Source organism: Aotus nancymaae, unplaced genomic scaffold (assembly GCF_030222135.1).
Source record: "Aotus nancymaae isolate 86718 unplaced genomic scaffold, 86718_ANA_hifiasm-v0.15.2.pri h1tg000033l, whole genome shotgun sequence".
Lineage (NCBI taxonomy): Eukaryota > Metazoa > Chordata > Mammalia > Primates > Aotidae > Aotus > Aotus nancymaae.
The window spans coordinates 45,682,511-45,707,214 of record NW_026988447.1 but is presented as its reverse complement, the minus strand read 5'-3'; the positions used below and the strand labels follow the sequence as shown (position 1 = coordinate 45,707,214).

Sequence of the window (24,704 nt, the reverse complement as noted above, 5' to 3'; positions counted from 1 at the left end):
AAGATGATTAAATGCCTCTGACAATCGTAAATCCTTATTTTCTAGGATTACATTTCATTAAAATGATTTCATTTCACAATGAGATTTTAAACAATTTATGATGGATAGTCCCATTGGCTCAAAAAATGCCTTAGAATCATGTATTAGTGTTAATTTCAAAATAGTTCTGCAGTTTACTTTTTTAAGCCCTCGAAGAGCTCCAACTGAAAATGATTAAATTACATAAAACTGGTATATTCTAGTAAAACCACATAATCAAAATAAGGGTATAGCTACCCTTCCTGGCTGCCAAGAAACACTTACTTTGAAGCATTTTTCACATTCTTTGTGTACATTTAACACTTGAGGACAGAATTAATCTCAATAAAGTCATCTGTTACTAGTGTTATGCTGTTTGACTAGACTGGTTTTACTGCAATGCAAAAAGGAATATACATCTGATTTGACCTTTAAAATCAGCAGGTGTTAACTGAGCGGTCAATTTGAAAGCATATTTCTGTCCTCAAGATGCCTTTAATCTAGGCACAATCACATGAGGAAAGGTGAATAAGTATAGTCAAAAGCAAGTTACAATAAAAGCTGGAGAGTTCAAAGAGAAAAGAGTGATCTCTCCCCAAAAGAGGAGGAAGATGGAGCGTTTTAAACTGGCCTCACAGCCTCATCAGAAGACCAGTTTTTCTCCCAACATCAAAACAGATCATTCCAATAAATGAAGGATCAGAGCTATTTCTCAAGTCCCAGTGTTTCTCAAACTTAGAAGATTCGGGAAAAGGGGAGGTGAAAGCAATTCCTTCAGGCATGTACATATTCTAAGACTACTTTTAGAATTCTTGTTCTGAAATTCTTGCTCCCAGTAGTGTAAAAGCAAATTACTGACAAGTAGTATTTGAACTGCCATAGACTAATGAAAAAAGAATAAAAAAAGGTTTTTTAAAATGACATTTCTCAGAAGAGAACACTGGCTGTCATAGAGAAAAGGAGTGGGACAATTATCTCATCACCTGAAAACATGAAAGAACCATCACCATAGCAAAATATGTCCATCTTCCATATTAAATTGTTAACATTAATGTAATAGATTTTGTGGCCTTATTAATATTTAATTTACAAATTTGCAATTTGTATTAAAAGGTATATTCGGATATGTCCTATCATATTTGTAATTTTTTAAAGGGCTATAAACTAAATACCTCAGTCAATTTCAGGGTCTTTTGAATTTTTTTCCTTGAAACAATTAATGTTATACTCAAGTTTGAAAAACACAGTCGAATCAACTACCATGCTAGCCAAGGACACTGTGTACAACAAGCATCTCCTGGATTTTGTATTTGGCAACCACTTAACTTTCCATTTTTACTACAAATTCTTATACAAAAGAGTTATATATCTTTACACTTCAGTAAAAGCCTTTACACCCCTGGTCCACATTATGGTTCAATTTAAAGTAAAATATATAACATTTTAACATATAACAGACCTCTCTGCCTTTAATCCCCTGACAGAAGGGGCAAAATATAGTAATTTGTTCTTCATTGGTGTAAGGCTGTTTAGAGATTATATATATATATCTATTGTTACAACACTGAATTATTCCAAACATGTAATTACTAATTTATTTGTAATATATTTATAAAATCACAGCATTTCTTTTGCTGCTCTGTATTTCACTGTTCATTTACATGACTGTCATTGATTCCAAACTGAAGAAGTTCCAAACTAAAGGATATTAGGGTTATATTAATGAAAAAAATTTAAAATATTCCTTTCATTTAACTCAAAAACATATCGTATCATTAGGTTCTGATTTTGGTTAGATAATTTCAAAAGATATTAAAGTTATAATACTAAACTACCTTAAATATGGATAAGAAAGTATGGCAACAGCTCACTTTAAGAACAATACTGGATAAACGTATAAGATTAAAATGAGCAATACATGACAAAATATACTGTATGACTATTATTGAAGACAAATGAAGAAATCTTGAAAGCTCACTGTACTTTTCCTTTATTTATTGAAAGACAACAAAAAATTGTGTTAAATTCATGCAGAAAAGTAATTCAAGCAAAGAAAGTTGAAAGACTATATTTTATTCAGAGATCTAAAACCAGATAATATCATTATTACTCAGCAATCAAAATACAGGAACCCACATACCCTACATGTGATTATTATACATTGAATATCTGTATCAAAATATAATATCTCAGGCCGGCCATAGTGGCTCATGCCTATAATCCAAGCACTTTGGAAGGCTAAGGTGGGCAGATTTCTTGAGGTCAGAAGTTTGAGACCAGCCTGGTCAGCATGGTGAAACCCTATCTCTACTAAAAATACAAAAAATTAGCCAAATGTGGTGGCAGGCACCTATAAAATTCCAGCTACTTGGGAGGTTGAGGCTTGAGAATCACTTGAAGCCAGGAGGCAGAGGTTGCAGAGAGCCAAGATGGCACTACTGCACTGCAGCTTGGGTGACAGAGTGAGGCTCTGCTTCAAAAAAACAGACTATATATACATACATATCTCATGTATATAACTACATACACCTACTATGTGCCCATAAAAATTAAAAAGAAACAGGAAAAGAAAGTTACTCAATTCAAGCCTTTTGAAACAGTTGTATTAAGGATAAATATGAAAATTAAATTCATATTGAAGCAGAAGTTATTTCCTCACAGTCATTCAGTAGCACATACTAATAGCAAAAAACTACCATACTTCATCGTTACTTCTAAGGTTAATGCCGCCTGAGTGCAGTGGCTCATGCCTGTAATTCTAGTATTTTCAGAGTCTGAGGTAGGAGAATAGCTTGAGCCCAGGAATTCAAGACCATCCTGGGCAACATAGCAAGACTCTGTCTCTACAAAAATTTTAAAACATTAGCTGGGCATTGTAAGACATGACTGTAGTTTCAGCTACTCAGGAGGTTAAGACAGGAGGATCACTTGAGCCCAGAAGTTCAAGGTTACACTAAGCTATGATGACACCACTGCACTACAGCCTGGGCAATAGAGCAAGACTCTGTCTCCAAAATAAGAAAAAAAGAGTCAACATTAAAACCTTTAGGTGTACTTGTTATAACACAAATTTTACTATTTTACTTATACACCTAAAAATACATTACTGAACAAGTAAAAAACTTGATTTCTTTGAGATAATTAGGCAAGTAGTTTAACACAAGAAAATATAATCTCCAAATCACTATATAAACATTTTGAATTAATCAAATATTTATTGAGTCCCCATTCTATACCCAGAAACTTCCCTATGCTCTAGAGAGGTAAAGCTCAATGATCATCCCAATCCCAAAAGGGCTCAGTCTATTAAATTGCCAATAAACATAAGAATTTGCTTTGAAAAATAAAATTATTAAGGTACTACTCATATTTCTTTGAAAGAAATAGCCTATATTAATCCAAAAATATATAAAAATTGATAAGCTCCTGCTCATTGAGTACTTTTTAGAAGCCATCTATCAGCAAAGCTATGGGTTATGAAGAGTCTACATCTAACTCAGGTTCTCATTCATGGAAAAAAAATAGGTCTATCCTGAAAGATAAAGAAAGTGAACATTTCCTGAAGAGCTGATATAAATCATGCATTTGTCTTTCTGAGTAAATACTTAGATTAATTTATAATTATCACATGATAGTTAACATATATGCCTAATATTGCTTAAATATACAAACCATTCAAACTAACAGAAGACTTCCACTTACTTTCTTATGACTTCTAAGCACTGAAGGTGTAACAAAGGCCTTATTACATAGCTCACACCTATACTTCTTGTGTCTTTCATGAACCACCTGGACATGAACATTTAATGTATCCTTCCTCTTAAAGGTAGCATCGCAGTGGTGGCACTTGAAAGTCCTCTCACCTTAGAAACAAAGAAAAACATTTCAGAAGCAATAGGAGGGCCTATTAATTTCCTCCCATATATGCCAGACTTAGTTGCTTTTGTCAGAATGTTGGCTTTACAGCTCTAAGAATTTAACATATTATTTTTAACAACAAATTCCAGTTCCATTATTTGCTAATTCAGGCCAAAGTCCTTTCATATTCCATCTTCCATCTTCTCAACCGGAAAATGTGGGGACTGAATTAGCAAATTGTCCAAAGTTACTATGAACATTTTTTAAAAGTATGTACTTCTACAGCAGGGGCTGGGATTTGAGGTAAATAGACTCCAGTGACACAAGGCCACTGTCAAGCAAGGTGAGTAGGCTTTGGGCCCCTCCCAAAGTCCCCTCAAATCCCACCACTGTCCCTATGATCTCCTGTAAATAGATAATAGGCAGAACTGGATTGTAGGTAGAGAGCTGAGGAAGAATGCCTCTGAGGGCAGGACAGCGTGCATCAGAGCTCAGGGCCTCCCATTCTGGAAGAGGGAAAGGGTTGCAATGCCCCTGCTTCCTCAGCACTGACTCAGGAACCTGGACTGGGAGCTCCCTGACTCAGCCCTTGGGCAGTTCTAAAAAGTCTCCAAGGCTTTGAGAGATGGGGGTCTTTCAGAGAGGCAGTTAAATTGAGATAGGGGGATGAAGACTAGCAGCCACCCCGGCTATTTCACATTTTTCTCATTATCCAGCCTGGGCCTGAGGGGAAAACAACCTCAGAAGCTATATATAGAAATCTTATAGTACTTTCTAACTTTCACATAACGCTATTTTTATAGTTCTTCTTAACACATAGGCCTAAGTTTGAGTGGCCATTTTAAATACAATTTCAACAATATATGTGCACAATTAGAACACAATGTTTTATAATAATGAGTGTAAAACACATGTAGTATGTGACTATATAAACAAGACAGATTAGTATTTGAATATAATTTTCCTTTTTAGAAAACAATCATATTAGCATGGATTTCCATATCATATAGATTACAAGGCAAAATTAAGAATAATTACATTTCTGTATTTAAATAAGAGATTATCTTAATTTTAGCAAGCTCTTCTAAATTCCTTCCATCATAACTAGCACTGAATTGAGAAGAAACTATTATTTCTTCACATGAAAGGAAGGAAGAAAGGAAGGGAGGGAGGGACAAAAAGAAGAAAAAAGGAAAAGGAAAATTACCTTCTCTTTCTCTTTCTAAATAGAATTATAGCTCTCTAACTTAGTCTCTTAGATTCCTGTTGGCATTTAATGTCTGATGGCATTTAATGTCTGAAACAAAGTCACATTCATACAACACATGAACTAGATGGATTCTGAGAGCTTTGTTTATTTGTGCATTTCTGTTGCAGAGTACTATTCTTGTAAACTGCTTTATATTCTTTTTGTTTTATTAAAATATTTTGCTTGCATAAGATGTATAATCAGTGATAGCATAAGAAAATATCAATTGATATAAGACTGTAAATGTTAATGTTAATATCAAATCTATTCAGGTACTGAAAAAGATTAAAAAGAAAAACCCTTCAAGATTGCTCCTATTAAACTATCAAGTGAATAAAAATGTTGGTCCCTGTACAAAATCTTATCAAGCTATAGCAAGGAAGTCCTTACTTTTCTTCTTTCATACTTTAATTGCAGATTTCTTTGTGTTAAATTTATGAGAATTTTTCCCTATCTTAGTACCTGGAAACTAGCCAGCAACTTCCCTCTTGGTTTTCAGCATATTGGGAAATAGCAAAAATTTCCAAAAGTATTACAAGTTATTCTTCACATTTTGAGCCAGAAAGCTAATATAAGTTTCTAATAACAGCTTTTATATCTTGAAGTTAAATAAATGGGTTTTAATTTTCATATTGTATAAGACAAGACCTAGTATTTTGTACTCTCTCTGTTAGCCATTTCTGGTTTTCCCATTCTTTTCACTAACTGATGTCTAACTTTGTTTCCCTTAAATAACTCATTTACTCACTCAATTATCAAAGTAGATTTTCCTGGCCAAATATAATGATGCAGCTTCATAAAGCCTATTATTAATGTGCTGATCAACATCATATTAAACACATGCTACACAGCACAGTCCACACACACTCACTTTAATCCTATTTCTCAAGTGAATGAGAACCAAAAAACTGAAAGCAAAGATATCACATTACTTCTGTTAAGAATCATTGGTGTTATTAGAAATAAAATTTCATCATTCCCAAGCAAAATTTCCCAAGCATCAGGTCAAATTTAGCCATATTTTAATAGCATGAATGAGGTTTACTTGTCTAAATCTCTATTCTAACATTCATTCATCTCATAACAGTTATTTTCCTAAATCAAAATGGTAATGAAATAGGACAGAAATTCCTGCAATTGCACAACAAATTTTATTTTTGAATACATAGCTCTTTTTTTATATATAGGAAAAATGGTAAATTGTGATAATAAGTTCTTCAGAGCTATCAGCTGAACACAGAATGGCCTGAGAGAATAACACTACCTTTTTTTGCAGGAAGCAGACTGCATTTCATCAGAATCATTACCACTCAATATTTAAGAAATCTTAGTACCTTTATTATTTTTCATTTTAGACACTTGACCAGTGAAAATTTCTCCAAGATACTGCTCTGTATAACCAACTGTCAAAATTAGTTGTTTTTTTCATTCCTCAGGAATATTAAAAGTTTAAGCAGCAGTAGGAACTTCATGTGTATAGAAGATTTTCTAATGATTAAGTTAATTAAAAGTAAGAAGTGTAAATATTACCCATGTTACACAATTTTTTCATTAATTTTAGATACAGTTACTGTAGTAAGTCTCTGGCTACTTCAGTATCTAAACAGAGAACCCACTTTAAAACTCAGCTTGGAAATAACATGTTCTTCTCAATAAAATGATATCCTTTAGTGATGTAACTGGGCATTCTGTGGTGTTGTAAAAAGAGCTCTGAGTGTAGGTGTTAGACTTTCATGGTGTGTATATATAAAACTTAATCCAAAAGAAAAAGAAAATGCCCCTGTAAAAATAAGAAATCTGAGGCAGTAGCAAGTAGAAAAAGCACCTCATGGTGTGTCTGTATAAAAGTTAATCCAAAGGAAAATAGTTGCGCCTGCCCAAGGAAGAAACCTGAGGCAGCGGTAAGTAGGAAAAGCACCTATAAGGGATCTGTTTGCTACTCCTTGCACTGTGAAATCTTGAGTATGTCATGGTACTTCTGAGACTTAATATTTGTATCCCCCCTCAAATTAAGGTGTCAGTCACTCTGATCCTTTTCAACTTGAAAAGTTTGTGAGCTAATAAAACTATGCCAGATATCTGAATATTTAAAGAGTCAGACATGTTTTCTTAATTATATTTGAAAGGAAACAAAAACATGTTTCAAAACAAAACTCAAAGATATATTTCTGAATATGGAAAATGCTTTTATATACAAACTTTAAATAATGGGAAGAAATTATATAAAATGAAATGTCTCATAAAATAATCTTACTGTGGAAAACTAAAGCAAATATAAAGGGAAAGAAGGTGAAAGGCAGAATTTTTGGTCGTTCTTACATTTAAAGTGAGATTATATAAATACTTACAGGCACTCTTCTGGGATGTCTGCATTCTCAAAGGTTATAATAACAAAGTATAATTCCTTATATTCTCAACTGCCTGAATTTCGACTTACTGTTATGTATTAGCAGGTGTCTCTGTAAAGAAAATGGGGTCCGGAACAAAGCTTTACATTCTTCACATTGGAATGGTCTCTCTTCAGAGTGGGTCTGCAGAGGAAAGACACTAGTCAGGAATCATTACAATGGACTAGTGGAGCTTGCCTTCATGATGCGAAAGAGGAAAGAAGGGAAGGTAGACAATATCTGCTTCTTCTAGTGCCATTCTTCCACCAAACAATTGTAAAGACAAATATGTTGCATTTGCAAGAGAAAAAAAATAACTTTCAAATGCTCACATTAATTATTAATTTGATAAATTGTAAAAAAAAATTATTCCTATTATCTCAAATTGCTAATCTGAATACACACAGAGATTTCTCAGGGCCTACTTTGCAGTGAAATTGTGTCTACTTTCTCTGAAAACTAAGCCTCCTCTGTCACTGGCCAGGCTTTTACTCTGCTGGTACAACATGTGCAATATAGATAAAGGAAATTAATAAAAGGGAAATTTCACCGTTTTCTCTCAACTTCACTGAATCACTTCAAATAATTTTTAGTCCTAGGTGCTGCTTTTCCCCTAAATTACACTAGAGCACTTATTCATGTTATAACTCACCCTAATTAACAACATTCATTAAGTACATAATTTGTGTCAAATGCTATTCTAAACACTTTACATAAATAATTTCATTTAATTACAACAGCAACTGGATTAATAAAACACTATTAACTGACTCCAGTTTACAAATGAGAAAACTAAGGTTCAAAAAGTTGCAGTAATCTGTGAAGGTCAAACAGCATAGATCCCCCAAATGATATTAAGCATCCAGTCACATAAGAAACAAAAATATACTGACAAACAAGGAACAATGAAAAGCCACTAACTAGATCTAAAATTCGAAACCAAAACCAAAACAATACAGCAAAAGCTGCTCACTCCACCTCTTTAACATTACACATCAGTATAAACCCATTTGGCACAAATCATTAAATAAAATCTTATTCTACTATAGATGTCAGAATAAGTCTCATAAATGCATAAAAAATTCCAAAAATTGAATTATGATCTCATATTATATAAAACAAATCATATAACGGATAGGTTTTTGTAATAAATGTGACATAAAAACAAAAAAAGTAATATAAAGAAAAGTCACTTTATTTGGAGTCTATTAATTTATATATTTCTTAGTTTAGTAGACATAATATTAAAAATACAGGCATAACCTATTAGCATAAGGTTGGTAAGAATGACATTTTCCCGTTTGGTTTTAGTTGTGAAAGATATAGAGAAAGCAGGAAAGAACAGATATTTAAGAGTCAGGATAGGGCTGGGCACGGTGGCTCATGCCTGTAATCCCATCATTTTGGGAGGCCAAGGCAGGCAGATCACAAGGTCAGGAGATTGAGACCATACTGGCCAACATGGTGGAATTCCATCTCTACTAAAAATAGAAAAATTAGCTGGGTGTGGTGGCACAGGCCTGTAATCCCAGTTATTTGGGAGGCTGAGGCAGGAGAATTGCTTGAATCAGGGAGTTGGACGTTGTTGTGAGCCAAGATCATGCTACTGCATTCCAGCCTGGTGACAAAGTGAGACTCCGTCTCAAAAAAAAAAAGTCAGGATAAATTACAGATAATCCAATGTGCTATTTAGCCCTATTTAGCCACAGAAATGAAAATGACAGCATGGAAATCCATAGATCAATTATACAGAACATATAGGTTTCTTGTATTATATAAAATACATGAACATTTACTACAGGAAAAATATGGCATTTAAAATTGGTAGGAAAAGAGTAGAAAGTTTAGCAAATGGCTTTGAGGCAAATGTTTAGATATTCAGGAAAAAGTAAAGTTGGGTCTAATACTCACTTTACAGTAAGAGAAACTGCAAATCAATTCAGGTATTTTTCTTAAAATGAAGAATAACACTTTAAATATACTAGAAGAAACTCTGGGTAAATTTTTAAATAACTTTTGAGTCAGGAAAGGCTTTCCAAGCAAGGTAGAAAACCATACATTGAGATGAGAGAAATAAATACAGTTAAAGCTGCAACGCAAAAATCTTTGATGATAAAGCAAATATCTGCAACATAAAACAAAAGTGTAATGTTGCTAAGAAGTTATGGTATATTAATAAGAAAAGATGAAAATGGACAAAGGGACTCCCTTCCAAACTGCACTCCTAAAATTTCATTCATCATTTTATTTTGCGCCAGGTCTATGCTATGTACTTCATGCCTGCACTAGTGAGTCCTATTTTAGATGCTGAGCATACAGCCATGAAACAAAAAGACTGTCCTTGCTATCACAAAGCTTTTACAGTAGCAGAGGGAGAAAGACAATAAACAAATGAAAAAGTATGTACTATATTAGAAAGGGATAAATGTGATGGAGAAAAATAAAGCAAGAAAGAAGACAGCAAATATTTCAGAGTATTCGGTAGCTATTTTAAATAGGTAGTCAAGAAAATTCTAGCTGAGAAGGTGACGTACGAGAGAAGATTTGATGGATGTGAGGGAGCAAGGGCAGGTATTTGGGTGACCTAGGCAAGAAACATCATGGAAGCTAGCATGATTGGAGCCATGTGAAAGAAGCAGAGAATGGCGAGATACAGTCAGAAGAACGGGAGAAGTAGAGGAGGAGAAGCAAATCATGTATGGCCTGGCTGGCCAGTGGAGGAATTCGGTCTTTTATTCTGAGAGAGATGTAATTTTCTGCAAGGTTTTGAGCAGATGATGGGCACAATTCACCTGACATTTAACAGGATGCCATGATAAGCTGTGTTGACAACAAAACATAGGGGACAACAAAAAAGCAGAGAAGCAACAGCAATACAGCAGGAGATAGTCACAGATGTGAAGAGAAGTAGTAGAATTCTAAGTATCTTCTGGAAGTGAACAGGTTTTGAGAAGGGATCTAGATATGAAGCATGAGACACAAAAAGGAGGAGGTGAGCACAACTCCAGTATTTGTGATCTGGGCAATGCAGTGATGGATTAGCCACTAACAGATATGCAAAATAGCAGCAAGAAACTAGTTTGAGTAAAGCATCATTGGTTCAATTTTGGACAAGTTCAAATAAGTATTACGAGATATCTAATATTAGAGGTAATTGAATATTTCAAGTCTGGATTATAAGGTATAAGATGGATAGTCAGATTACATATGGTATCAATATTTAAAGCCATGAATACGATAAAAGAATGAAAAATTAAAAATAAAGATATTATCTGTGATTAATCAGATTGCCAAAGATGAAGATGATGGATATCATTCAGTGTTGACTAAAGAGTAAAAACAGGCAATCTTACATACTGTAATTGGGAATAAAAATGTTCTGGGTAACAACGTAGTTCTATATACCAAAATGATAAATGTGCACATCCCTGACTAACTAATTCCCTTTATAGAAATATATCTGACAAATTTTTACACAAACTACTTACTTCAAATGAAAGAAAAATTCCTAAATGTCCATAAAAATATATAAACCTGGTTAACTAAGTGCAGTGGATATTATACTTACATATTTATCTTCTTAGATATGAAAAGTCATGCATATCATACTTTAGGTATCAAAAGCAGAATTCAAAACATAACATATAGAATACCATTTAAGCCACATACATCTACACACATAGAATGGAGTCTAGGAAGACATTCTACAAAACATTGAGGAGGGTTTTTATAGGAAAGAGAGTGATATTTGACAGAATGTTTGATTTCTTCTTTATACCTTTCTTGGACACCTGGATTTTCTACAATAAATAGCATTATTTGTTTTTAGAGCACCCAGGTAGGAACACAGGATAGCTACCATCTTCTAAAAATATTATATTCCTCCCTAATTCACTTTTTTTCCAAATCTAGGATATAACAACTTGTGAACATGACTTAGTTGCTTGATCATGACAGAACTTGGGACAGCATAATGCCTTTTAACTATGTTCAAGCAAAGCCACAACATCTAGATATTGGCCTAAAGTCAATAATATATTTTTAGTAGTAAGATGTCTGTGCATACCCAGATGAATAAATTCTTTTGTCAAAAAAGATGCCAGTGCCACCACCTGGGTTGGGATGACAATCAACTGGAAGACATTGAGAAGCCACTTCATTTAAGTAAGGCATAATAAGATGCTTTCATATTGTGGATAGAGAACTTCTGTCTCCAAGCTATAATATAATTTACAAATGTCAGACAAAGTGAAGCTTTTTCAAAGGTGTTTTATCCTTCAATTTTTCACCTCTAAATAATGCCAAACTTTTCACTGATTTATTGATCAAAAGATCCTTAATAACCCTATTAAGGATGTCCTGTAGAACATCCCTTTTGTATTTCATGTCTCTGATGCCACCAACATCTGCCAGTGTAACAAATGAACTAGTCCATGAAGAAGTACTATGAAATATGTATTTTCATATACCAACCTTTTGTAGATATAAAAAATACATAAAATCTGTGGAACTATTTATAACACCTACTAGAATGTCCCAAAAATGCTTCAGAAGGTTTCTGGCATAATGTACATTAATTACCAGATTAATACATTTCTAGCCACACAGATCAAATATTAATTCCATGAAAATAAAATGAAATTAAGGATCATTTACAATTAAACATTCTGCTACTATCAACAATACATATTACTACATAGTAACAGTATTTCTTGGTAATGGTATTTCTTCTCTGAGGTATGAGCAAACTAATAAAACTACCTTAAAATTAGAAGAAACAACTAAAGGTAAAATAAATTTGGAGAATATATTCTAGACGTATGTTTGCTAGAACTATTGTTTTAAAAAAGAAGGAGTTTTATTATTGAAGACTCAGGCTGCATGTCTGCACATTACTGTCCCAGCTGGCCACACAATAAAGCTAAAGATACACAAAATACATGACATCTGGATGTTTACAAAGTCTGTGGATTAAATTTTTACTGTCAAATTTATAACTGGCTTCTTTAAAAGTACTTCTCCTCACAAAAATAAATTGAAACTGGAGAGATATTGAAGAAGTCAGTTTCTTTAAGCTCAGTATAGAAATGGGTATCTTACTCCTTTTTTTAAATTGCATTTTAGGTTTTGGGGTACATGTGAAGAACATGCAAGATTGTTGCATAGGTGCATACGTGGCAGTGTGATTTGCTGCCTTCCTCCCCTTTACCTATATGTGGCATTTCTCCCCATGCTATCTCTCCCCAACTCCCCACCTCCCGCTGTCCCTCCCCTATTTCCCCCCAACAGACCCCAGTGTGTGATGCTCCCCTCCGTGTCCATGTGTTCTCATTGTTCAACACCCGCCTATGAGTGAGAACATGCGGTGTTGGATTTTGTGTTCTTGTGTCAGTTTGCTGAGAATGATGCTTACTCCACATAGAGAAGTTAAGAGCATGAAATTTAGGTGATGTTCCTACGTAACTACAGCCTTGCAGAGCCAAGTCCAACTTTCCCATTGCTTCAAAGCCACAATTTCATCAGTACAAAGCCACAATGCCAAGGAGCCAACTACTGAGTCCCCACAACCTTAATCAGGGCAAAGGGAAGTTGCTAAGAGAAGAAGTAACAATAGACTTTCAGGTGAAGCTACAGAAGGTAGCAACATAGATTCCAAGTCAGGAAACTTTCCCCTGGACAACACCAATAAGAACTGTATCTCATGTCCCTAATTAAGGATCCTTCTTACAAACACCACTTTGAACAACCACATGACCTCCCAGACTGGCTGACTTGACCATAATTGAAAAGTTAAGCCTTTTTACAACAGCTACCGCTTATTACAGCTAACCTAGAGCATTCAGAACAAGCTTATTCTCTCTTCTACAACGTAGCTCATTAAATAGATGAAAACAACCATGTGACTTCACAAAACTATTCAGCTAACACAAACCTGTAGTTTTACTCATGAAGATATAGTTTTCACACTCACCATAATTATTGTAAAGGATAATTTTCTGCACAAATTACAGAAATTTATGCAGAATTTTCTGCATAAATGTAAGCAGCCTAATATTACTAACTCATGTGTAACAACTCATAGTAACTATATTAGCTCCTCCAGTAGATAACTTGTTTTCTAGGCAGGATAGCTAAAGAAATTCATAATTTTTTAATTGAGATTTATGTACGATCCATAAAGAAATATGTAAAGATTTCTAAAGTTCAAAGAGACAAACAACAAGGGAGCACTTTTAGTCCTATGAAAAAAATCACGTTCTATAAATATTAAAGCCAGTTCCTGAATAGGAAATAGTTTTCTATATAACATAAATCTGTAGAATTTTTACAGAAACTAAAATGGTAATAGGATTCCAAATATTTGGTGAATATTGAGTCAGGCAAGATAAATAAAACAGATGGATTGATAGATAGATTTGGCCATGTTTGGTGGTATGCACTACTCAGGAGGCTGAGGTGGAAGACTGCATCAGCCTGGGAGGGAGAGGCTGCAATGAGCAGAGATTGTGCCACTGCACTCCAGCCTGGTGATGGAGCAAGACCCTGCCCAAAACAAACAAAAAAACAAACAAAAAACAACCAAACAAAAACAGAAAAAAACACACACACACTATTTTACTCATCATAATATGTAATGAGAATCACTTTTTAATTCTCAGACTGAAAATAAAAGACTAACAAAATTAAATGTTAGTGATGATCTGTATACTGTTAAGTGGAGCTTTTCAGAAGACAATGGGTAGGAGCATCTAAACATAACACAGACTTCCTACTTGACCCAGAAATTCCACACCTGGGATCTATGCACAGAAATACTCTTAGCATAGTTATAAAGTTTTATGTAAAAGGATATTCACTGCACTATTGTTCAAAATAGCAGTGGTTACAAAAAAATGAGTAGATTTATATGAACTAACATAAACATCCCTCCAAATCATATGTTGAGGCAAAGTAGGTTCCTGAATGATACATATGTGTCATAATACCAGTTACTTTTAAATGTACTTATCTCCCAGATGGGCAGCTGAAACTTTCTGTTCTTCTCCAAACTCGCCTAAAGTAACTTCCTCTTACACAAAAACATTAGCATGAAATGCAAACGTTACTAGAGATTTTATAGGAGATATGAAGGAGGTGCCTTCTATGGTAGAATACTTCAGTTGAAAACTTCATGTCTAATCTAATACTTTGAAATTTCTTCTCAGTCTCAGGCCACTGAGTGACATCTCATTTTCTCTTTTCCATTCCAATGGCCACCTTTTCCAATTCTGACCCTCACCCTCTGACTCTGCCACCCAACCACTACCAACTCTCACTGCTATGGACTCAATGTTTGTGTCCCACCAAAATCCATGTTGCTTCCTAACCCCCAATGTGATGGTATTAGGAGGTGGGACCTCTAGGAAGTAATTAGGTTCTAAAGGTGGACCCTTTGTGAACTGGATTACTGCCCTTTTCAGAAGAGATGGGAGAGCTTGCACTTCCTCTTTTTCCCTCATGTGAGGATACAAGAAGACAGACATCTGCAAACCAGGAAGTGAGCCCTCACTAGATACTAGATTTGCCAGCACCTTGATCTTACTCTATTCAGCCTCTAGAACTGTGAAAAATAAATGTTTGTTGTTTAAACCCCCCAGCCCAAGGTATTTTGTTATAGCAGCTTAAATTGAAGACACACACTATCTCATAACCAATCTTCTATGTGCAAACCCATTACAAATGGTGACCTGAAGTATGTCAAAGGTATTATAATAAAGATAAAAATTGTGTTTTCCTCAGTCTACAAAATATCTTCCAGTTAGGGTCACTGGCCTTCATAGTGGTAGATGTGGTAATAATTAAATAATGTATATAGTATTTACTGTATTGAGGTAAGGCATTCCACTGGTGAGGGGACTGAAACCATGGCAGGCAGCAGAAGGTAGCTATGGGAAAGGTTCACAACCCAAGTTCCACAACTGACTATCATGAATGTATGTATGATTTTAAAGTTATTTTCATAAGATATCTACTAAAAGAGCAAGAAATACTGGAACCCCTGTATACTGTAGGTTGAAATGTAAATTAGCATATTCATTATAGAAAACAGTATGAAAGTTTATGAAAAAGTTAAAACTAGGACTACCATGTGATCCAGCAGCCCCACTTCTGGGTACATCTTCAAAGAAAGTGAAATCAGCTTGTCAAAGAGGCACCTACGCTCCCATGTTCATTGAGTAACAGCCAAGACATGAAAACATTGACAGATGAATGGCTAAAGGAAATGTGGTATGTAGACACAATGTAATACTATTCAGCCTTAAAAAAGAAAGAATTCCTGTCATCTTTTGCAACATTGATGAACATGGAGGACATTATGGTAAGTGAATAAGACTGGCACAGAAGGACAAATACTGCATGATCTCACTTACAAGTGTAATCTAAAAAGGCTGAACACATAGAAGCAGAGAGTAGAATGGTGCTTGCCAGGGACTAGGGGCAGAGGTGAAGGGACAGGGGAAGGGAAGAATGGGAAGATGTTGGTCAAGGGATACAAAGTTTCAGTTACACAGGATAAGTGATTTCTAGAGATGTATACTACAGCAGAAGGTCCCAACCCTGCTATACCCAACCCCACAGTACCAGCCCATGGCCTTTTAGGAACCAGGCCACACAGCAGAAAGTGAGTGGCGGACAAGTGAGTGAAGCTTCATCTGTTTTTACAGGCACTTCCCATCACTCATGTTACCGCCTGAGCTCCACCTCCTGTCACATCAGTGGTGGCATTAGATTCTCACAGAAGCACAAATCCTATTGTGAACTGTGCATGTAAGGGATGTAGGCTGCATGCTCCTTAAGAGAATCTAATGCCTGATGATCTGCCACTGTCTCCCATCACCCCTAGATGGGACCATCTAGTTGCAGGAAAACAAGCTGAGGGTTCACACTCATTCTACATTATAGTGAGTTGTATAATTATTTCATTATATTTTACAATGTAATAATAATAGAAATAAAGTGCACAATAAATGTAACACACTTGAATCATCCCAAAACCACCCCTTGCCCAACACTGGTCCATGGAAAAACTGTCTTCCATGAAACTGGTCCCTGGCATCAAGAAAGTTGGGGGCTGCTGTAGTATAGCATTGTGGCTACATTTAGTAACAATGCGTTGTATACTTGAAGACTGCTAAGAAAGTAGATCTTCTTTATTTTAATTGACACATAAAAATTGTATTTATATGGTATACAACATGATGTTTAGTGAAATGGCTAAATCAAGCTAATAAACATATCCATTATCTCACATGCTTATCCTTTTTTTGTAGTGAGAACACTTAAAATTAACAGAATAGATTTTGGATATTTTCACTTCAAAAAAGATAATGTGTAAGTAATGAATACATTAATTAGGTGGTAATCATTTCACAATGTATGTGTGTGTATATATATATACACACACATTACATTGTACACCATAAACATACAAATTTCACTCATCATTATGCCTCAATAAAGAAAAAAATGTGAAAAAAATTGTTTTAAATTGCACATTGCTATTTCATCATTGACTTAAGAAAAAGAACAATTAAAATAGGGTAAGCAATTTGTCATTAGCTAAATAAGCTTTGGATAGTGACCTGTATCTGTGGTTCCTTCTGTCAGGTTCAAATCCTGCATGTCCCTCATAATGTGCACAGCTTGTGATTTTGTACAATACAGCAACACCTTTAATGAATGGGCACTATCTCTCCTGCAGCATCACCAAAGAAGAGTAACCTGATGCAAAAGCTAAAGGAAAGAGTGGCTGTACTCTGTTGAGTGAACATCTCTCAGTCTCCAAGATAACATCTCTCCAGGAAATTGTGAAGAACTTTTTTTTTTTACTATGTTAAACTTAAACCATATATTTTGATTTTAGAATGTAATCCATGATGTTCTATACGCAAAGGATTATAAATCATTATACTATAAAGACACATGCACACATCAGCTTATTGTGGCACTGTGCACAATAGCAAAGTCTTGGAACCAACCCAAATACCAACAGACTGGATAAAGAAAATGTGGCACGTATACACCATGGAATACTATGCAGCCATAAAAAAGGATGAGTTCATGTCTTTTCCAGTGACAAGGATGAAGCTGGAAACCATCATTCTCAGCAAACTATCACAAGAACAGAAACAAAACACTGAATATTCTCACTCATAAGTAGGAGTTGAACAATGAGAACACATGGACACAGGGAGGGGAACATCACACACCAGTGCCTGTTGAGGGGTAGGGGGATAGGGAAGGGATAGCATTGGGAGAAATACCTAATGCAGATGACAGTTTGATGTGTGCAGCAAACCACCATGGCATGTGTATACCTATGTAACAAACCTGCCCCTTCTGTACATGTATCTTAAAACTTAAAGTATAAAAATAAAATAATAATAATAATTAGAATCTAAACCATATTTGTGGGGAAAAACTTCTTACTTTAAGGTCTAATAAAATTTATCCCAGGCAAAGAGTGAACTGTATTCCTTTTATCTTGTTTGACTATGACCAGATAAATAATTCTGACTCCAAAACTGAACACACACACACACACAAACACATGTATTATTTTATTGAATGACCCTTTACTCTATTTTCTATTCCATTTTCTTACTTTAAGGTCTAATAAAATTTATCCCAGGCAAAGAGTGAACTGTATTCCTTTTATCTTGTTTGACTATGACCAGATAAATAATTCTGACTCCAAAACTGAACACACACACACACACAAACACATGTATTATTTTATTGAATGACCCTTTACTCTATTTTCTATTCCATTTTTTAAGGGCCAGTCATCACTCAGTAAATTGATTTCAAGACCCACAAAGCAGTCACGGCCCAAAATTTGAAAAAGACTTGATGAGATATTAAGACCCAAAAGGAATTATTCCAGGAGAAGTTGTGACTAGATTTCCTCATAAGCCTCTAAAGTTTCATCCCTGGAAGTCTATGTAAAAGGTCAGAAAAAAAATCCTTTATTTTAACAGACATACACCTGTACCCTAGGAGCTTCTTTATGACTTCATCAGGGCAAAACCCCTCCATACTCACTTCCATCATCAAGCAGGTAGTGCCAGCTCTAGGATCCAAGATGGTTCAGTACATCTAAACATGTATCCTATAGCGGGAAGAGGGAAGCACTGTATACCACCCAAATTTTGCTTTGCACTATATGTGATAGGGAACACAATGGAGGGTGAAGACTAATAGAGCTTCTAATTGGTCAAATTGTGATTTAAAGAATCAAAGTATATTTGAATCCAGATAAATGATTTTTTTTAGCTAGATTCTAAAATACAACTATAATTCAGATAAAATCATTGTCAGAAAAATGAAGAAGAAAAAGTAACCTATTGAACCCACATAACTGGCAAGATGATGAAATGAGTAACTAAATTTTCAAAATAAAAATCACCCCTTTAAAATTTCTCTATATGCTGGCTGGGCACTGTGGCTCATGTCTGTAATCCCAACGTTTTGGGAGGCCGAGGCAGGCAGACTGCTTGACATCATGAGTTCTGGACCAGCCTGGCCAACATGGTGAAACCCCATCTCTATTAAAAACATATTCTGTAAAAATACAAAAAAATACATACTCTATTAGCTAGGCATGGTGGAGTACACCTGTAGTCCCAGCTACCTGGAAGGCTGAAGCACAAGAATCACTTGAACCTGTGAGGCAGAGGCTTCAGTGAGCCAAGATTGCACCACTGTACTTCAAGTCATGGATGTAGTTGACATTTCATAAGGAGCAACAGTGTGAGAATCCATTTCAAAAAATAAAAATAAAATAAATAAAATTTCTCTATATGCTATCATAATCACAATGAAAAATAATATTCCATTTTTCAAGCAAGTCCAAATGTTAAAAGAACCAACCCAAAATAACTCAAATAAGTATAATAAAAATGCATATATTATATACTCAAATAAACAAAAGAATCATTAATTCATTTAAAGTAACAACCCTTGAGCATACTAAAATATAAGGATCATACTGACTCTTAACCTTTTTTTCTGATTTCTGTGGCATATCCTTACTTTTATGTTTCCCAACTAGCCATTAATGATTGTGATGTAAGAAAAGATCGATCTTCTGTTTTTATATGATTCTTGGAGAATATTTCAGGTATTTTCACATAACAATGCCAAATATAGGCTAGGATCATAACACAGTAAGAAACACATTTGTCTAGGGCAGAAGGATTGAATGTGCTTTCCACTTTGGAAATTATAGGCATCATTGCTTCTATGTCTCCTAAGACATCATTATTACTTTTATATGATTTATGGCTTAAAGTATGAGAGATGGTGCAAAGATCCTGTGCCAAATTCCCATATGGCATATAACACGAGCCAAACTGTGAAAAACTCATAAATGTGGATAGATCAGTTTCATCAAAGAAAGGAATAAGAGGGTTCCAGAGACTGAACAGGAAACTAGCCAGATAATTTCTTACAGTCATGTAATTCCAAAGCAGCAGTAATGAAGGCAGTCCTGTCCTGACTATACAATGCTTGAGGTACACATAAAGATGGTAAGGAAGAAATTAGGCAGAGATGATTTAAGACACTATAACAACACTGTTTATTCTTTGGTAAATCTGCCTTTTTATTTCTCTTTTTGGACTAAAGCTGAAATTGGTATTATAATTTTTAAATGATTTCAAAAGAGATAAAATAAAGTCTTTGGAAGTATCCCATAAATATAATAATTATAAACCCCATGGAGCATAACTGAAAAAATAACAAGTTATTTTTAAAAGATCATATACCTGTTATTTAACAGCATACTAAAATACATCAACCAAAATCAATAAGCAAATATTTTGTATATCACAAAAATGTTTTTACATGCATTTCTAAGATGTTGAATATCTTTGGACAAATTTCCTGCATTCAATTCAAGCATTATGTATTATCTACATGATACATTCTGAAACAAGAACTTGAGCAAAGGTAAAATATAAGAGATGAAACAAAAATCAACAGAAGAAACTAGGACATTAATAACTTGAAGAAAAAGAGGAAGGTAGAGAGAAGGAAAGAGAACATCACACAGAAGGAAGGCAAATATTTGGTTGTTTTGGGTATGGTTAATGCAGATAAAAGGATACAAAGATGGAGAAGTAGGTTGAGGTCATGATCTAGAGAACTCTGAATGACAGGTGAAGGTGTACATACTATCACATATGTGGGCACTGGCAATCTACTTTAATATTAGAGTATGAGAGTGATATACTAGAGTGATGCTTTGGGACAATTTGCCTGGTAGGTCTGATCGCAGCAAGAAGTGATAAGCCTAATTAGATGAGTATTAAAGCAATCCGGAGGAAAAATAATCACGATGTTGGAATGGTAAAGGAAGGGATGGTTGTGAAGGTGATGAGATACTGTAAAGGGTGGAGTCTTTATATCTGGCTTCTAATTTTATAAAGGGACAAATACTGAATAAAGAGACTAGGATAATTACATGCTTTTGTCATTAAAAGAGGAAACTCCAAAAGAGAAGTTATCTCAGGCAACGAGAATGAAAAAGCCATTCTGGGGCATGCTGAATTCATTATGTCTAAAAGATGCCCAGTCATAAATGTGAGTCTGAAACTTGGTATTAAAGAAAATAAATCATTTGGAATTCATCAGTATAGTGTTGATAGCAGAAGTCTTGGATGTAGTTGACATTTCTTAAGGAGGGAGAATACAGAAGTTCACAGGCAAAGGATCCAGAATAACCTTCTGAGGGGAAAGGAAGTCAAAAATGTTCACAGAAATTGGCAGAAGACCTAGCAGAGCATACTACAGAGGATGAAGGGAATTTCAAAAAGATAATGTAAATAAACGTATCAAACCTTATAGAAAGAAGGAACAGAATAAAGACTTTGTAATTACTAAATCCCATGGCCCACAAATTAATTTAATAACTATGTTAAGAAAAACTAGGCATTCTGCTTATGAGGACAGTTTCAAAAGAGAATGGAAGACAGAAAGGAGGCTGTGAGGGGTTATAGCCCAAGTGAGTGATACAATGCAGATCTTCCCCAGTCGTTCCATCATATACAGTAGGTCCCAGATATGCAAAAGCTTTTTCAAAGGATAAAAATTGAAAATCACAGCAGCAAATCCATAAAAATCACTATAAAATCATAATAATCCATAAAAATCAATAATAATATTAATAAGCTTTTACCTTCTTATGATTCTTGTAAACATTTCTGTGGGCAAATCCCTTTCCACAAAGTTTGCATTTGTAAGGTTTGTCTTCACTGTGTATTACTTTATGAGCACCCACTTGATCAAGCCTCTTGAAAGACTTATTACAAATCTCGCATTTATAGGGTCGTTTTTCTGTTAAAAAAAAATGAGTGCAGACAATCTCATATATATATATATACATACATATATATATATGTATATGTGTGTGTATATATATATATTTATATGCAAAGGAACATCCTTACCTTACATTACTTCTTATGGTAAGTAAAGTAAAGCATGGTTAAACAACTAAAAAACATCTACCACCCAGTCTACCTGTTAGGACAAATGTGCCTACTACCAAAAGAAATATGAGCTTGTTATCTTACAGATGCATTTTGAATTTTTAAAGTGGCTTAGGGCCGGGCGCGGTGGCTCAAGCCTGTAATCCCAGCACTTTGGGAGGCCGAGGCGGGTGGATCACGAGGTCAAGAGATCGAAACCATCCTGGTCGACATGGTGAAACCCCGTCTCTACTAATACAAAAAATTAGCTGGGCACGGTGGCGCGTGCCTGTAATCCCAGCTACTCAGGAGGCTGAGGCAGGAGAATTGCCTGAACCCAGGAGGCGGAGGTTGCGGTGAGCCGAGATCGCGCCATTGCACTCCAGCCTGGGTATCAAGAGCGAAACTCCGTCTCAAAAAAAAAAATAAATAAAAAAAAAAAATAAATAAAAAATAAAGTGGCTTAGATATAAAGAAAAGGTTTAAATTTATGGAAGAAATCCTATTTCCAGATGAAACCATGCTGATATGTGAGAGTTTAAATCAGGGTCAGGGCCTCAAATGCAGAAAGTGACCTGACAGGGATGGAGGTAAAGAACACAGCTGCCCCCGCCCCCCTCCGGGCCACACAGGCCTCATGGAGGCAGAGCTTCCAACGCTCAGCAGGAACCAAAAATTTAGATTGGCATGTAAAATCCATATTTATGCAATATCCATATAACAATGACATTGAAATAAAAAATACACAACATGTATCAAATAAAGCATACAAGATAACAGGTTTTGATCTCTGATTCTAAATTACTAAAATACTCATATGTATCTACGAAGTGCATATTCAAAAACATTCTGACTTCAATCACCTTAAATTATAGACATCTTAAACTCTAGAGACTCCATAAAGTAAAAATTATTTTCGGAGCTGATTTTTTTAGTCTGCATTAAGTAAAACGGACCTAGTCCTAAAACTTGCTTAAATGAAACTACAGCTCTAAAAACGTATACACTCAAAATGTATTATAGATTTCTTATTAACATTTATTAGTATCTTAGCTAGAATGAAAAATATCTAGAAATGCAGGAATTATAATTTTTGAATATCTACTAAATGCCAGACACTTTGCTAGCACAGTACCTAAATGATCTCATTTAACCTTCACGGCTAATTTGAAAGGTAGGCACCAGTATCCCATTTCACAGATGAAAAATAAAGAAACTGAAGCTCAAGGACAAATAAGTGACAAATTACATGGTGATTCTGAATATCTTCGATATCATTTACTCTAAACACCTTTGCTCTGTAAATAAGCTGAGGTCTAGAGAATTAAGTAACTTGTTCATAATCATATGACTAGTAAATGTCCAAAGTAGAATTTATATCTAGGGCCCCTGATTACCACTCTTAGAGTTTATAAAAGTGACAATGTAACTCTTTTGTAATGATACCCATATAAAGAAAAAAGTATATAGTTTACCTGAGTGGGTGATCATATGACGTTTTAGCTGATTAGCTGAAATAAATTTCTTCATACATTCTTGACAATCAAATATCTCATGAATCTGCAAAAGTTAAACAGACAGTTAAATCAACTGTCAAAGCCTAATAAATTACATAGCTCTAAAGCAAAAGTGTAAACATGTGACTAGTTTCTACTGCAATACCCAGACTATATATTATAGTTTAGCCCTAATTTGTTCACACTAGCCTATATACATTGAAAATGCAATGCACATAAGTTATTTAGTAAAAAAAAATCATTTGAGGCCATAAGATTCATAGTCCTTAAAAATGTAATATAACTGTCCTATTTAGTACGTATTAAATTTATACTATGTAAAAATTATACTTAATATATAACTCTTTTGTTATGCACAAATTTGGACTTGGAAATATGTAGCACCCAGTTAATAATACTCCCTTTACAGTAGTCAACAATATTTAAAAATTAAATGTACATAGTAGAGAGCACAACATTAATTACAGTAAAAGACTGAAGAGATAGGATTCTGAAAAGCATTTATTTCGCAATAAAAGTTTCATATGAGCCAGATTCGGTGACTCACATTTATAAACCCAGCACTTTGGGAGGCCAAGGCAGAAGGATTACTTGAGCCCAGGAGTTTGAGACTAGCCTGGACAACAAAGTGAGACCTTGTCCCTATAAAAAAACAAAAAATAAATTAGCCAGGTGTGGTGGCACATGTTTGTGGTCCCAGCTACACAGGAGGCTGAAGCAGGATGATCGTTTGAACCTGGGAACTTGAGGCTTCAGTGAGCTGTGTTCATATTATTGCATTCCAGCATGGGTGACAGAGTGAGACTCTGTCTCAAAAAAAAAAAAAAAAAAGTCTCACATGACAGGAACACCACAATTTTAAAAATGAGGAAATCTAGTCAAATGATCCAAAGTAGCAGATATGTAGGATGAATAACTCTAAAGATTTAATGGACAATATGAATATTACAATTAATAATAGTGTATTATAGTCAGGATTTTTGCTAAATGAGATTATAGTTGCTCTGTGCCACAGGAGGAAAAATGGGTAACTATGTGAGATAAAGGATGCATTAATTTATTTCACTAAAATAACCATTTTAAGTATATGTGAATCTCATGACATTATGTTGTATAACTTAAATATACAGAATAAAATTTATGTTAAAAGCACAATAAGGGG

General features: G+C 34.7%; 1 protein-coding gene across 7 annotated transcripts in view; it reads right to left on the bottom strand.

The window, feature by feature from the left end:
* PRDM5 (PR/SET domain 5) overlaps positions 1 to 24,704 on the bottom strand; it is a 221,256-nt gene that overhangs the window by 77,250 nt on the left and 119,302 nt on the right. For all 7 annotated transcript variants that reach the window (XM_012473048.3, XM_012473046.2, XM_064383912.1 and 4 more), the window contains 4 exons: positions 23,501 to 23,585; positions 21,734 to 21,891; positions 7,563 to 7,656; positions 3,721 to 3,881 (listed from right to left, as the gene is read on the bottom strand). In XM_012473048.3, the coding sequence (XP_012328471.2) occupies positions 3,721 to 3,881; positions 7,563 to 7,656; positions 21,734 to 21,891; positions 23,501 to 23,585 (498 nt within the window). The remainder of the gene's footprint in view (positions 1 to 3,720; positions 3,882 to 7,562; positions 7,657 to 21,733; positions 21,892 to 23,500; positions 23,586 to 24,704) is intronic.